The following is a 13,017-nucleotide window of genomic DNA, read 5'->3' as shown; positions in this document are numbered from 1 at the left end:
AATCGACCAATTTATTTCTTTTATTGTGCAAAAGGCTTTCAGTTTTCACCCTCTACAGCCAAAATTTGTCCGTTCACTTACATGGGCCGCCGTTTTGGCCTATCGCCCTCGTCCCGACGACCCCTCCGACACCGCCGCCGGCCTACGCGCCGGCACGGCCTTGTTAATGCCGCTCGAGGGGGCGGGTACGCCTGCGGGCGTATGACAAATATACACGGCGAGTGACAAGTAGCTGACGGTCCAAATTGTTCCCGGCGGAAGATTAGCGGGTCGCGGCGTGGCGGGATTTGCAGATCAGCGGCGGCGGCGTACGATGCTTGAGGGAGCGCTTGAATGCCATTGACGGTGATAGACCTCCAACGATGTGGCGCTTAAAAATTGGAGAAAAAAAATTGTAGACGTCGGTGTAAAGCGGGCAGTTTTTTTTCATTGGCTGCCATCCCTCCCACTTCAAATAGATTGGACGTCTAGCACTGTCAATGGAAGACAATGACTAATTGATGAACTGGAATGTTTCTACCGCAGCAGGCAACAAATGACAGTACATTTGGATAAGGCAGAGGTAATTGTTGGGATTTCTTTGCAAAGTCGACGGTCGGACTTTGTTCTTCCTTTCAAAGGAGACATCCGTTCGAACCCGACGCAGCGGTAAACCTTCCCCATCTGGTTGTGGAACGTCGCTCCGGGCCTTTCTTTTTTTTTTTCTTCTTTTTTTTTTTATAGGACGTAATATTCTCGACGCGTAAAAAGTTTCCCCCGGCGTCCCTGCGGAAGCTGGCATTTCCTTCGTTTTGCTCTCATTTTGCTTTCAATCAAGCGGCAACCTAATTAGGAGTCCGCCTCACCTCCGCCGCCCTAATGACGGCGGTGCCGCCGCCGCCGCCGCATCCAGTCTTGTTTTGCTCCCACATCAAAAGGCGGCTCCCGGTGGAGCGCCCGCCGCCATTTAGCGCCGCCTGTTTTGTTTGCTCGTTAACTTTGTCGCTCGCCGTTTGGATCAAAGCGGCTTCGGAGGGCGAATTAGCGCGCTAGCTATTAGCGCCGCCACCTCGCTAATGGCGCCGCGCCTCGACGGGAGGTCACCGACGGACGGTTTGAAGGAGCCGGCGGCTGAAAAAGCGAACCATTGCATCTCTGTCCGTGAGGCGAATACCTCAGATTAACTCATTGGCCGCCGCGGACGTCCGATCCATTTCGACGACCCGGTGGAAAGATTTCGAGACTTCAACTTGACTGTATAATCCTTTGCCCGTGAAATATTGCCAAATAAAACTGAGAAAATAGGGAAACAAATGTTCCTCGCCCTGACGACTAAACAAACGGTTCATCGGTCGAGGGGGCAAAATGAACTATTAGCGGCGAGTCGGCGTTTGACGTTCCTCAAACGGGGGCGCGGCCGCCGGTGACGGCTGACGACCGTTTGCCAAGGACGGGCCGTCTACCGCGAGTGCTTTGTTTGATGGACGGGCATTAGCTGCCACTCAGGGGAGAGAGCGTTGTTATCTCACTCTCCTATGTCGAGTCAAAGGCTTGAGTGATTGTCAATGTTGAATGTATTAATGTGCTCAAGTGAAAGAAAGTTTGTGAAAGTGGATGAGCACGCGCGTGCGCACGAGTGTTGATACCAGCGCCTCGGGCGCACGCGCGCAGATGCTGTGAGCCACATCAAATCTCAGCCGGTCCCTCTGAAAGCTTTCAACGCTGACAGCAAACAGTGACACAGCAGCTCGCGTTCGCCTACCGCCGCGGAGCGCGGCCGTCAGCTTTAGCCCTAAGCTAACAAACATGCGCGCGGCGCATCACGATGTTTCCCGATTTGGCCGTAGCTCAGGTGCGACGTTTACCTTTCAATGATCTGATAGTCTGACTTTCTGCCGCAGCCCGTTACAAGTCTTTTTGCACCGTGTCAAAATTCAATGAATTTTCTTTGATATCATAAAATAAACAGCTGGACATTTTTATAGCGCCAAGCTAACTATGTATTGATGTTGATCATTTTGTATCCTTTATAGCATTTGGATGTTCAAATAAGTAAAATCCCTACAGCACGAACAAATTGTGTGAAATTTGAGTACTTTCATTTATAAGCCATGTTAGAGCCGCCTTTTCAAATGATCTCTTGCCGCTCGTGGCGGCGGCGGCGGCGGCACGAAAAGCCGTGAGCGTGAGAGCGCGGCGTCCTCCAAAACCGTCTCAAACGAAGCATGATGAGCATCCTCCAAGTTTGAGTGGATCGGGATAGGCCTTGGCGCGGCCTCGTGCCGTAACTGGCCTTCGAATACACACTCCGAGTGTGGAGCTAACGACTAGCAAACCAATTTGGGACCAGGAAACCAAATAATATGTGCAATTCATAATAAAAAAGCTATTTAACTCATTGGTTGCCATGAACATTGCCAGACGTCCAATCCATTTGAAGTGGGAGGTTTGGCGGCGAATGAACGAATTGCCACCTTTACGGCTCTACAAGTGAGAGTCTTTTAAAGAGCCACGTGATTGAACGCTCGTCTCGTCTCCTGTTTTTTGCGAGCGTGCGCGACACGCTCCGAGCGAGGTTTAGTCTAATTCTGCACGACGCTCGATAAGAATCTCGGTCCGGGTGACACGATGGGGGTTGTCGGTCTGGCGCCGCCCCTTCCCAAAAAATCCATGCCTATTACGGCTAACGGGGTGCAATGGATGCGCGCCGCTTTGTATGACGGCGCCTGCCGCGAGACCGGCTCGTCAACGGGAAGTAACTTTGGGGCTACGCCCGCCAGCGCAGGGTCTGCTTGGCTCCACGCCACTTGTTGAGTCAGCGCGGTTGTCACGTGACTCCTTTTTACCCCCAACGGTTAACTCATAGGCTGCGACGCGCATCCTAGCGAGCGGAGCGTTTGCGTGCCCGTCTGCTCCGCGCGCTTGTCAATGTTTAATGAAGCGGTACTTTTAGGTTGTACAGCGAGGATGAAGAAGGCTCCCCGCATCCTCGTCCCGTATCGCGACGCGTCGGCAATTTCCTGCCAGCGCGCTCCCTCGACAGGCGCGTTGGCAAATCCGCGCCCGATCTGGCAGGCCCGTAGGCTCCCGCGGTAGCATTTTGCGCACTTTAGCAGGGACGAGGCGTGTTTAACGCTCGCTCGCTTTTGTTGGAGCGAACGCACTCGGGCCCCCGATGGGAAGGCAACCGCGGATTTCGGTCGTCTTCAAATTGGAGCTAATGTCTCCGGTGCCGTACCGGTACCATATTTTCTGGCATCTTGTTCAGCCCGTACCGTATCGATATTACACTGCTTAAGAAAGTAGGCAAAAGAGCTATCTTTGCCAAAAATGACTCGACGTGTCGCCCGCCGTTGACAACAATCGACATCCGATTCATTGAAACTGGGAGGACCGACCGTCAATGTTCATGTTTTTGTCCCTTTGCCGATAGATTTCAAAGCAACTACTAATTACGGCGAGCAAAACAACTCACAAGGACAGCAGCTGTAAGTTTCCCAACAAAACGTCAGTTGTGGGAAAATGACTGCCGGGCCTCTCTCGATCAAGTACCCAAAAATGTATGCGCATCTATTTTTTTGGTGGCATACCACACCCCGGTCTAATGAGCATACTCTGTATCCGTATGTGGACATGTGTCCAACACGACGCTGTTGATTTGCCCCCGCCGAGCTGGGTCGGGAATGAAAAAAAGACTTTTTTTTAAACGGGCACACAGGCGTTTTTGGCATATCGAGCCATCTGTCGCGTCGCTAATTGCCACGCGTGACAATGTTTTTCCGAGCCATAAAGCCTAATGAAAAGCGGCCCCCCTAATAGCCGCTAATGTTATGGCCCAATCTTGGCGCCTCTCCGCCCACCTGACTCCTTTCAGGCCGTTTACCTTCATTTTCTGCTCTTCCGATGGCATATTTTTGCCCTCCATGTTGAAGTCGCTATCCATGACCTGGTCCGTAAAAATGAATCAAACTGGATGGATATATCACAATCAAATCGAGATTGATGGAAAGGCAAAATATCATCATCCTACAGATATGCCATTTTGTTTCCTTCAAATATCTTGAAATTTTTCATTGGCTTGTATCCGTTGGCAAAATGCAATGGGTAATGTTAAGTTGATCAACAGCTCTTGAATCAAACTGGATCAAATGGAAATTGTCATGTCTCGTAATTGTTGATCAGGTTTTTCAGGTAGGCTTTTATTTTGGTAGTTGTGTTCCTCCTTGTTTCACTGTTACTTCCTGCCCATATGTTTCCTAATGATGCCGATTCTATCCACCTGCGACTCTGTGTATAAAAATCTGCGTCTGCCTCCGTCATGGCCTGGGCCACCGCCTTTTGTAGGCTTTTTGCCTAGAATCATGTTTGAACCAATGCTTTTTCTGTGTCTTTGTTGTTTCCAGCAATTGCTGTGGTTTTTGGTTGTCACCTTTTGGGCTGAGAATTAAAACCTTTTGTTTGGACTGAAAATTCATGTATTTGGGTCCTTGTTGCATCCGTGTCAGAAATTTGGCAGAATTTCTATATATCTGCAAATATCATTTCCCTGTCCAAAGAGTTCATCTTGTATTGTCATGGCATTGATGCTTTACACACATATACATTCATTTGAAGCCCAAAAAAACCCAACATTTTTTGTTTTTTATTTGAACAAAACTATCCCAACATGACGGCTGCAAAAAAGTGTTCGTGAGCAGTGATTTTTGAGTTTCACGGTTCCCCTGCCCCCACGGAATTCTGCGTACGCTTCGGAATCGCTTCGTCGACACAATCGATGCGTGTAAAGCTGTCAAGGGTGAAACGTTGCGTTTCCCCCGAGCGCGTCGCGCTGTCGCCGCATCGTTTGAGCGAAAGCGCACTCGCTGTTGTTGGCGCCGCTTATGCTAAAATGCCATCATTTAGGGAAAGTCGCGATTGGGTGCGGGGAAACGTAACCTTGGCGCTCGTCACGCGTCGGCGTGTTGTCTTTGGCGCGCACGTGTCCTCATTAGCCCGCGTCAGCTCGTTAGCGCGCCGCTAGCCGAGCGCCGGGGCACCGGTGCGGCTTCATTAGCCGGCGTGACATTTATCTGATGCTTTTTCCCTTCCGCGCGTGCCACCCTGCGTTACCGTGGCGACCGCGCACGGGTGCAAACGCGCGCGCGCGCAAAAATCTTAATTGTTCATTATTCATCGACCCTAGCGGCGTACTGTAGGGGCTAATGAACGTAGGAAAGGTGCTTTACGGGTTGAAGTGAGTCATTTGCGATTTGGCCCGTGCGTACATCAAGGGGGGGGTCCAGTATCACTCTTAAAGTTTCATCAAAATATTGCCATTTTCACAAGGATAAAATGGCGTGAGCAAAACATTTTCATAATTTAAAAAGAAAATGTGGTTTATTTTGTAAGTAAAACACACTTTTTCACAAATAACAGTGGTCATTTCCACAAGAAAAAAGGTAAAAAAGTAGCCTGGGATTTTACAGTATGTCGATTGTGTTGTTGTTCTACCCAAACTCATCAGAGCACGCCTTTTATGTGTCAGTCTTTGTTCACATTTAAAAAGCAAAACATCATCATATTGCTCAGAAGAACAGTCATGGCTAAAAATACACTTTGTCAAAGAATAAAATCTTATTTTAAATTTGTAGTCAGAGGTAGTGTGCGCGTTGGTGCATTAAAAAAAAAAGCAATGTTTGGCACCGCGCTCATCAACATGATTATTTCCCCCCACGGGGGCGTCGCAAACGCGGCACCAGTCAGAGGACGCGTTGCGCGTGTGACAGCTCGGCCCTTCCGCGAACCCGCCGTCTGTGTGCCACTGCGAGGTCAGAGGAAGAGAATCTATCTTTTGGGGCAGAAAAAGAATACGAGCAGCTGTGCGGCTAGTCTCCTCCTGCTGTCAATCGAGAGGAGTTTATCCCAAGTCGACGTCCAATCCATTTGAAGTGGGAGGGTGGCAGCGAATGAACCCGCGTTCAGCTTCCCACTTCAAATGGATCGGACGTGTAGCGCCGTCAATAGCCTAACCTTAACCTGTTGTTCTTTGTGTTTGCAAACTACCACAAGTTCTGGTAGTGGTTTTCTCACTATGCACAAAGAGCACCCGGGTAGTCACCTTCCAGGCTAGGGTCAAGCACTTCATTGTGTCCGCCTGGCGTGGCGTGGCGCCGTGACGCTACCGTGACAACAATGAGGGATTGTACCCGCGCACAGTGCCTGCTGTGAGTCGGCGGAGCCGGCGACCGGCGCAGTCGTCGCGCCGGCTCCGTCCGACATGTCCTTCAGGTCCTTGAAGGAATTTGGCGTTTCTGCCGAGCGTCTGGGCTCGTTCTGCAAGAGATGGATGAGCCGGGCCGAGAGGTCGGAACTCGCGCCGTTAAAGTTGCCCGTCGCGCTGACGTCCGTCTTCGTTTTCCCTTCGCGCGTCTACGGTTTCTCGCCTGTTATGTTCGCACGACGCTAGCCTACTTTGGACGGATGAAACGTGGCTCGATCTGTATTTGCGGCCGCCGCCGTTGACGCTCTTGTGTTTCTCCGGGCAGTAACGGCACGGCCGGGAAGATGAACGGCGCGCTGGAGCATTCCGACCAGCCCGACCCGGACGCCATCAAGATGTTCGTGGGCCAGATCCCGCGCTCCTGGTCGGAGAAGGAGCTCAAGGAGCTCTTCGAGCCTTACGGCGCCGTCTACCAGATTAATATCCTGAGGGACCGCAGCCAGAACCCGCCACAGAGCAAAGGTAACCACCAATCACTCAAACTTCAAATCAATCCTGTTTTTAACCTTCATATTTTTTGGACTACCGTATTGGCCCGAATACAAGACGGCCCCGATTATAAGACGACCGCCTCTTTTTCAAGACTCAAGTTTGAAAAAAGACTTTTTGAACACCAAATGAATTTTTATACAGAAAACAATTACAGTACATCCGAAACAAATGATTATAACAATATATTTGAGAGAAAAAACATGTTATTTTGCTTCATTCAAATCTTAATATTAGGGCTGTCAAACGATTAAAATTTTTAATCGAGTTAATTACAGCTAATTAAACAATTAATAATAATTAATTGCAATTCAAACCATCGATAAAATATGCCATATTTTTCTCTAAATTATTGTTGCAATGGAAAGATAAGACACAAGACGGATATATACATTCAACATACGGTACATAAGTACTGTATTTGTTATAACAATAAATCAACAAGATGGCATTAACATTATTAATTCTCTTAAAGCGATCCTTGGATAGAAAGACTTGTAGTTCTTAAAAGATAAATGTTAGTACAAGTCACAGAAATTTTATATTAAAACCCCTCTTAATGTTTTCATTTTAATAACATTTGTAACCTAACCCTAACCCAATAATTACACCATGCTCACTCATGGTACTGATCCATAAAATCAGTTGGACCCAAACGCCAGCAGAGGGCGCCAAACACCAAAAACAAGTAACAAGCGGACATTACACTGTACTGTCATTTTAGTCTGTTTGAGCGGGGCATGTGCGTTAATTGCGTCAAATATTTTAACGTGATTATTTAAAATGAATTACCGCCCGTTAACGCGATAATTTTGACAGCCCTGCTTAATATCTGAACATTTAAATATGTAAACTAAAGTGCAATCACATTCGTAAACGAATGGCTTCTGGTTTTTGAAATGTAAATAAGCCAATCTATTGCGCTAAAACAGCAAAATTGCAATAATAAGTGAGGTCTAACTGTAACTGTAGTCTTGAAACAAATCTGAATAAGGAAAAACATTGCAATTAAATCATGCTAACTGGTTAAACTAAAAAGAGTAGCTGAGATCTGTCATGACAACATCGCTTCAATGATATCTGGTGCCATCTAGCGTCGTGAATGGGTATCATGTCTAGACCACGAATATAAGACGACCCCCTCTTTTTCAGTCTTATTTCAATGCAAAAAAAACACCATCTTATATTCGGGCCAATACGGTATTTCGCGCGATGCCGTCTCTCGTGAGTTCAGACGAGAAAAATATTCCCATCTCGCCATTTCAATTGTCCAAATCAAAGTCGAGCTTCCGAAAAGCTCCCGAGTCGTTGAGCGATGTGAAGACGGAGCAGCAAGAGGGTGTGACGTTCACGCTTCTGCCCCATTGTGTTTCGGTGCGTGTTTAATCACCCGGCCAAGAGAACTCGTGAACCATTCTTCAAGACGAGGCTTCTCCCCTTTGACGAAGCCGCCAATTGCATGGCGCCGCTGCCATATTCGCTCGCATCCGGCCGAGGGCACCTCGTGAGACCGGGCGGGTGATGCTACAGTTCCGTCGTGGCGGAAAAGCACACATGAAGACAATTTTTCAAGTGACGGCAGAAAATCGGGAAGCGAGCGGTGTCTCTCAAATGGTCGTTAACTCTGATTTTAAAATTGTCAAGACATTTTTTGGGGGGCGTCGCGTCGACATCCTTTTCTACGGCGGCGAAAACACGGTCGTTTCAAACGGACACGACAGAATTCCACGAGCTAGCGGCTACTAAATACGGTACGTCGCGCTCGTCCACGCTAAACGAGCTCACCGTGTTGCTAAACGTCCAGTCGGCCCCTGAATTAGCAATGAATGGCCCGTCAAGTCACTCTACATTTTCCACGGCGCCTTCTGACACATTTACCTTCATATCCCCCGCCCCACCGACGACCGCTCTCTCTCGTCAGCACCCGTGAAATGAGTTGTTTTGCCACAGATGAGTCAAGAGCGTCGCTGGCCTCGACTTGTTTTTTTTTTTTTTTGGTCTTCCTCCTCTCTGGAGCGGCGGAAAGGTCTGGTCGAACGGAGGCTCTTATTTGCTTGTTAGCCGGCCGACCCGGCGGCTCATCCGCACCGGCGCGGACTCCGGGGAGGCGTACAGTCATCTCGGCTATGTCGGCGAGGTCCCCGTCTCGCTCTGTTTGTCTTCCGTCGGCGTAGGCGCCGCCTGAAAGGGATGTCGGCGGGTCGGGGTAAACATTCGGCGGAGACGGCGAGCAAAATAGTTTGATGGCGCTCCTCGTTACCGGAGATTTTCCAGACGGCCTGTCTGTTTAACCCTCGCTATCGCCCCGTTTCCTGTCTGCCTGGCAATAAACGAGACATGTTTTTTGCTTTTTATATACAATTTTCACCTTCCTGGCAGATGGCACGGTCATTGAAAATAGCAATAGAAGTCCAATCGAGTTGGACGGGGCGGCCTCCCGGTCCGACTGGATTAGACGTCTGTCGGCGGCGGCACGGAAACGTGATCGTTCAAAACGCCAGTTGACAACACTGCAATAGTAGTCGTAATCGTACCAGTAGGCAGTCAGCTAGTGCGTTAATTTGTCTCGAAGGTACTGCTCGTACATGGACGTGAACTGCTTCGGCTTCCATTGACGGCAGTAGATGTCGGAATAGATTGGACGGCCGTCAGTTGAGCCGGATATCGGCTTCGCGTGTGTGTTTATGCTGACCGCGGTGGTCCGGGGAATAGCGTTAGTTTAATGTGCTCAGAGTTGAGAGCCAGATGTGGCGGCGGGCGAGTGAGAAATGGAGCAATTTGCCAGCTATTTTTATTTTTTTTCTTCGGCGTGCTCGGGTAGAAAGATTCGGATGGAAGACGAGATAGAGAGCGAGCGAGACAAAGAGCGCCAGAGGGGTAAACACCGAGCGCTCGGCTCCGTCCGAGCGCGCGCGTCGGCGGGGGACGCGTTGTGTCATTTATCTTAATGATCCAGGCTGCCCTCATGCGCGCAGCACAACAAGTTTAATGTCTTCATTAGCACACGCGCACACCCCGCCGCTTAAGCGGCCCGCCGAGCACCCTTGTGGAAATCGGCGCCGATAATCCCGTAAAGTGTGAGCGGACTCTTAAAAAGACGCCCGCCTTTAATTCGTCGACGGCCGTTCGGTCTTCTGCCGTCAATTTAAATGGGTTGAGACGTCTACGGTGGACGAAAAGTAGCGGCTCGGCGCCACGTACCGGGCGATCCGCAGCCTGTCGAGATGCACTCGTACGCGCGCCCCGTTGTGTAAAGGGGCACGGGAAGCCGTCTTAAAGCCGAGCTGAAGCGACATAATTGGCCCCTCCGCTTTGAGCGGCGACGGTCGCCGCGCCCGGGGCTCGGCCCGTCTCAAATGAATCCATTAGAGCAGATAATTGCCTCGTCTGGCCGTCGCCGCAGGTGAGATTCCTCACCGTTCGAGCCGCCGTCGCCGGGAGATTTTCCCGGCGCCGTCTGTATGAAGAAACACTCGGGCTCATATCCCATGTTTCTTCCAGATGAGCGAAAAATGGCGGCGGCCGGAAATCAAACCGGAGTTGCGCACTCTGTACCTTCCTGTACAACATTGACAACTTTCCTACTGTCGGTCGGTTCCGCTTTCGTTTTGCTTCGTGAAGAACCGGCGGCGCTTTTTCACGAGTAGACGTTCGATCCGTTAGAAGCGGAAACCACGCAAACGTTCATTGCCGACCCTCCTACTTCATACGGATCGGACGTCTATCGCCGTCAACGGTACAGAAAGACGTTTCAAATGTGATCCAGGAAAGACCATCATCCTCGCCTGTCGCCCGTCGAATTGCGGATGCGCCGCGTGACTGCTGACCTACATGGAAGAAATAGCGCGTGCCTTTCTTTCACTCGGCTGTCGGCTCCGCTCGCTTCTCTTGTATTAACCCTCGCATTTGAATATCCTCGCCAGTTCTCTTAAACTGCTTCGCCTGGCCCACGTTTAGAAATAATGGATCTGTTGTTTCGGACAAGTTACTGGCTTTTTGACAAAAAACAGATGCTGTCACTAGGAATTTTCTGTCCATTTTAGTAAATGCGAGTCGATTTGGGGTGGGTTTTTTTTTCAAATTCCAGAGAGAAATATGACAGTAAAAGGGATGAAACTACGCCCAAAGAGGAAAATGAAGTGTTGCCTTCGAGTCCACAAGATGGCTACCTCGAATCGTCGTTGGGCAAGCGCTCCGGAATGCCCGTCCAGTAAGCCTCGGGCGTCATCAAAGGCACTCTCGGCGCAGGCCCGCTAAAGCTGCTCCAGATGCTCGGCGTCGGACCACTGGCAAACGATCAGACCCGTGCGATTGAAAAGAGCGAAATTTCATCTAGGGTGTGGATTCTGCAGCCGTTCAAATTTTAAAAGGCATTCTTAGCTCCCTAGGCATGAAATTGGCTCCACCGACCAAAAAACACCAAGCTTTTGCCTTTTCTGGAAAGGTCACATTTGCTGTTTTTTTTTTTTTTTTTTACCTTTCAGGCTGCTGTTTTGTGACGTTTTACACACGGAAAGCGGCCCTGGAAGCCCAGAACGCACTGCACAATATCAAGACCTTAACAGGGGTGAGTGAGCGTTTGTCCGCTTAGGGCGACCCATCATTTCAATTAAACCTGAGTTTATCCCGAGTCGACGGCCAATCCATTGGAAGCGGGAGGGTGGCAGCGAACGTACGCGTGTTCAAACCCTTTCAAAATGGATTGGCCAACGAGCAAAGTCTTAAAAGTCACGTGGCCTCTGTTGACTTTGCGCGAGACGCGAATGGCGATTTTTCCCTAAAGGTTTGGCCGGGCGCCGTCCAAATCCGCTCCGGCTGCTTTGCACGGAGCGGCGTGTTAATCGCTGTCGGAATAAGTACGTTAAATTCGCTGTGAGCACGGGCCACTTATCCGCGCCCCGAGGTGCGCGAAGCCCTCGGGAGGACGCGGCGCTTTGGGGATTACGGCCACATGAAACGGACTCTTTTATTCCCCTTCTTCTTCCCGGCCACTTTGGCATCCCTCCGGCTGCACCTCCTTTTGGCCCTTTCGCCTCGGGTATAATCCGGACGGCGGGAGGTTCCGGCGTCGCGCGGACTCGGTCCGTTCACACGCTTTCTATTTTTTTTCTTTCCGAAACGGCAGCAAAAAGGTGACGCTTACATCGGCCGTTTCACCACCGAACGACATCAGCCTCGCTTCTTCGCAAATAGGTCAAAAGTGAAATGGGGGGAAAAAATAGCACCCCAAAAAAAAAATCGGTCGCCGCCATCCCTCCCGGTCCAAATGGATTGGACGTCTTATCGCCATCAATGGCTGCCAATGAGTTAATAGATAAAAAGAAAATTTCGACCCGATTCAACGTCATAATATCACAATACTAAGTGTATCTTTCTCTAAAGATTGTAATCAAGTTAGCTGGCTCGCCGGGGGGCTTGTTAGTTTGTGTATTTTTGCGAGGTCGCGCCGAGGTCTCCGCTGACGGTTTAAGTGCCGGTTCGGCGTCGACTTGGAGTTCTTTTCTGCTTTCCGGCGGGGAGGCGAGAAAGGTCGAGTCAAAGGTAAGGCGAGAAGCGGCTCAAAGTAGACGCCCACGCCGCAAATGAACGGCCCGGGCGAAAGGAAAGCGCAGACGGCGGCGTGGGGCCGAGCAATCGACCGGAAGAGATAGGAGAACGGTTTTGCCGTCCGATGGCCTGATCGTCCTTTTGCTGTCAACGTTCGTTCGTTCGCTGCCGCGCTCCCTCTTCAAGTGGATTGGCCGTTCATCCCCGTCGACGGCGGGCGTGATTTTGGTCCTTTTATTTTTTTCATTTGGACGCCATCGATCCCCGACCGGGACGTTTAGCTTTTGGTTCTCCCCGACATTTTCCGGGCAATTGGGCGCTTTGATTAGCGCTCGACAGATGTTTAAACGACCCGCGTCGTCGCCCCCCGAAGGGATGAAGGGAAGGACGGCGGGGATGGAGGACGCGTCCTTGCTCCCGGAGAGTTTTCCGTCGCCGTCTTTGGATGAAAGCGCTTTGATCGGCTTCCTCAAGGAGGTTTGGAGGTAGCGGACGCGCGAACACGTTCACAGCGTCGTATGGCGTTTTTTGCTACGCGGAGTTCAGCGGGTTTAATATTCAAATGTACAGCATTCAAATCCGGTCCGACACAATTACATGCATCATAATGCAAGTCAAAACACGTAATGTCGCATATTTCAATCCCATTTTGAATTTTTCAGATCTTCATCCTATCTTGTCTAAAGTCCCAATTTACCATACTTATTTTGAAATCCTATTTAATTACTGCATAGCACCACTGT

General features: G+C 50.0%; 1 protein-coding gene across 7 annotated transcripts in view; it reads left to right on the top strand.

The window, feature by feature from the left end:
• celf2 (cugbp, Elav-like family member 2) overlaps positions 1-13,017 on the top strand; it is a 70,502-nt gene that overhangs the window by 30,538 nt on the left and 26,947 nt on the right. For all 7 annotated transcript variants that reach the window (XM_057854693.1, XM_057854692.1, XM_057854691.1 and 4 more), the window contains 2 exons: positions 6,504-6,700; positions 11,212-11,294. In XM_057854693.1, the coding sequence (XP_057710676.1) occupies positions 6,504-6,700; positions 11,212-11,294 (280 nt within the window). The remainder of the gene's footprint in view (positions 1-6,503; positions 6,701-11,211; positions 11,295-13,017) is intronic.

This window comes from Corythoichthys intestinalis, chromosome 13 (genome assembly GCF_030265065.1).
Source record: "Corythoichthys intestinalis isolate RoL2023-P3 chromosome 13, ASM3026506v1, whole genome shotgun sequence".
Lineage (NCBI taxonomy): Eukaryota > Metazoa > Chordata > Actinopteri > Syngnathiformes > Syngnathidae > Corythoichthys > Corythoichthys intestinalis.
This window is presented reverse-complemented; position numbering and strand designations above follow the sequence as displayed.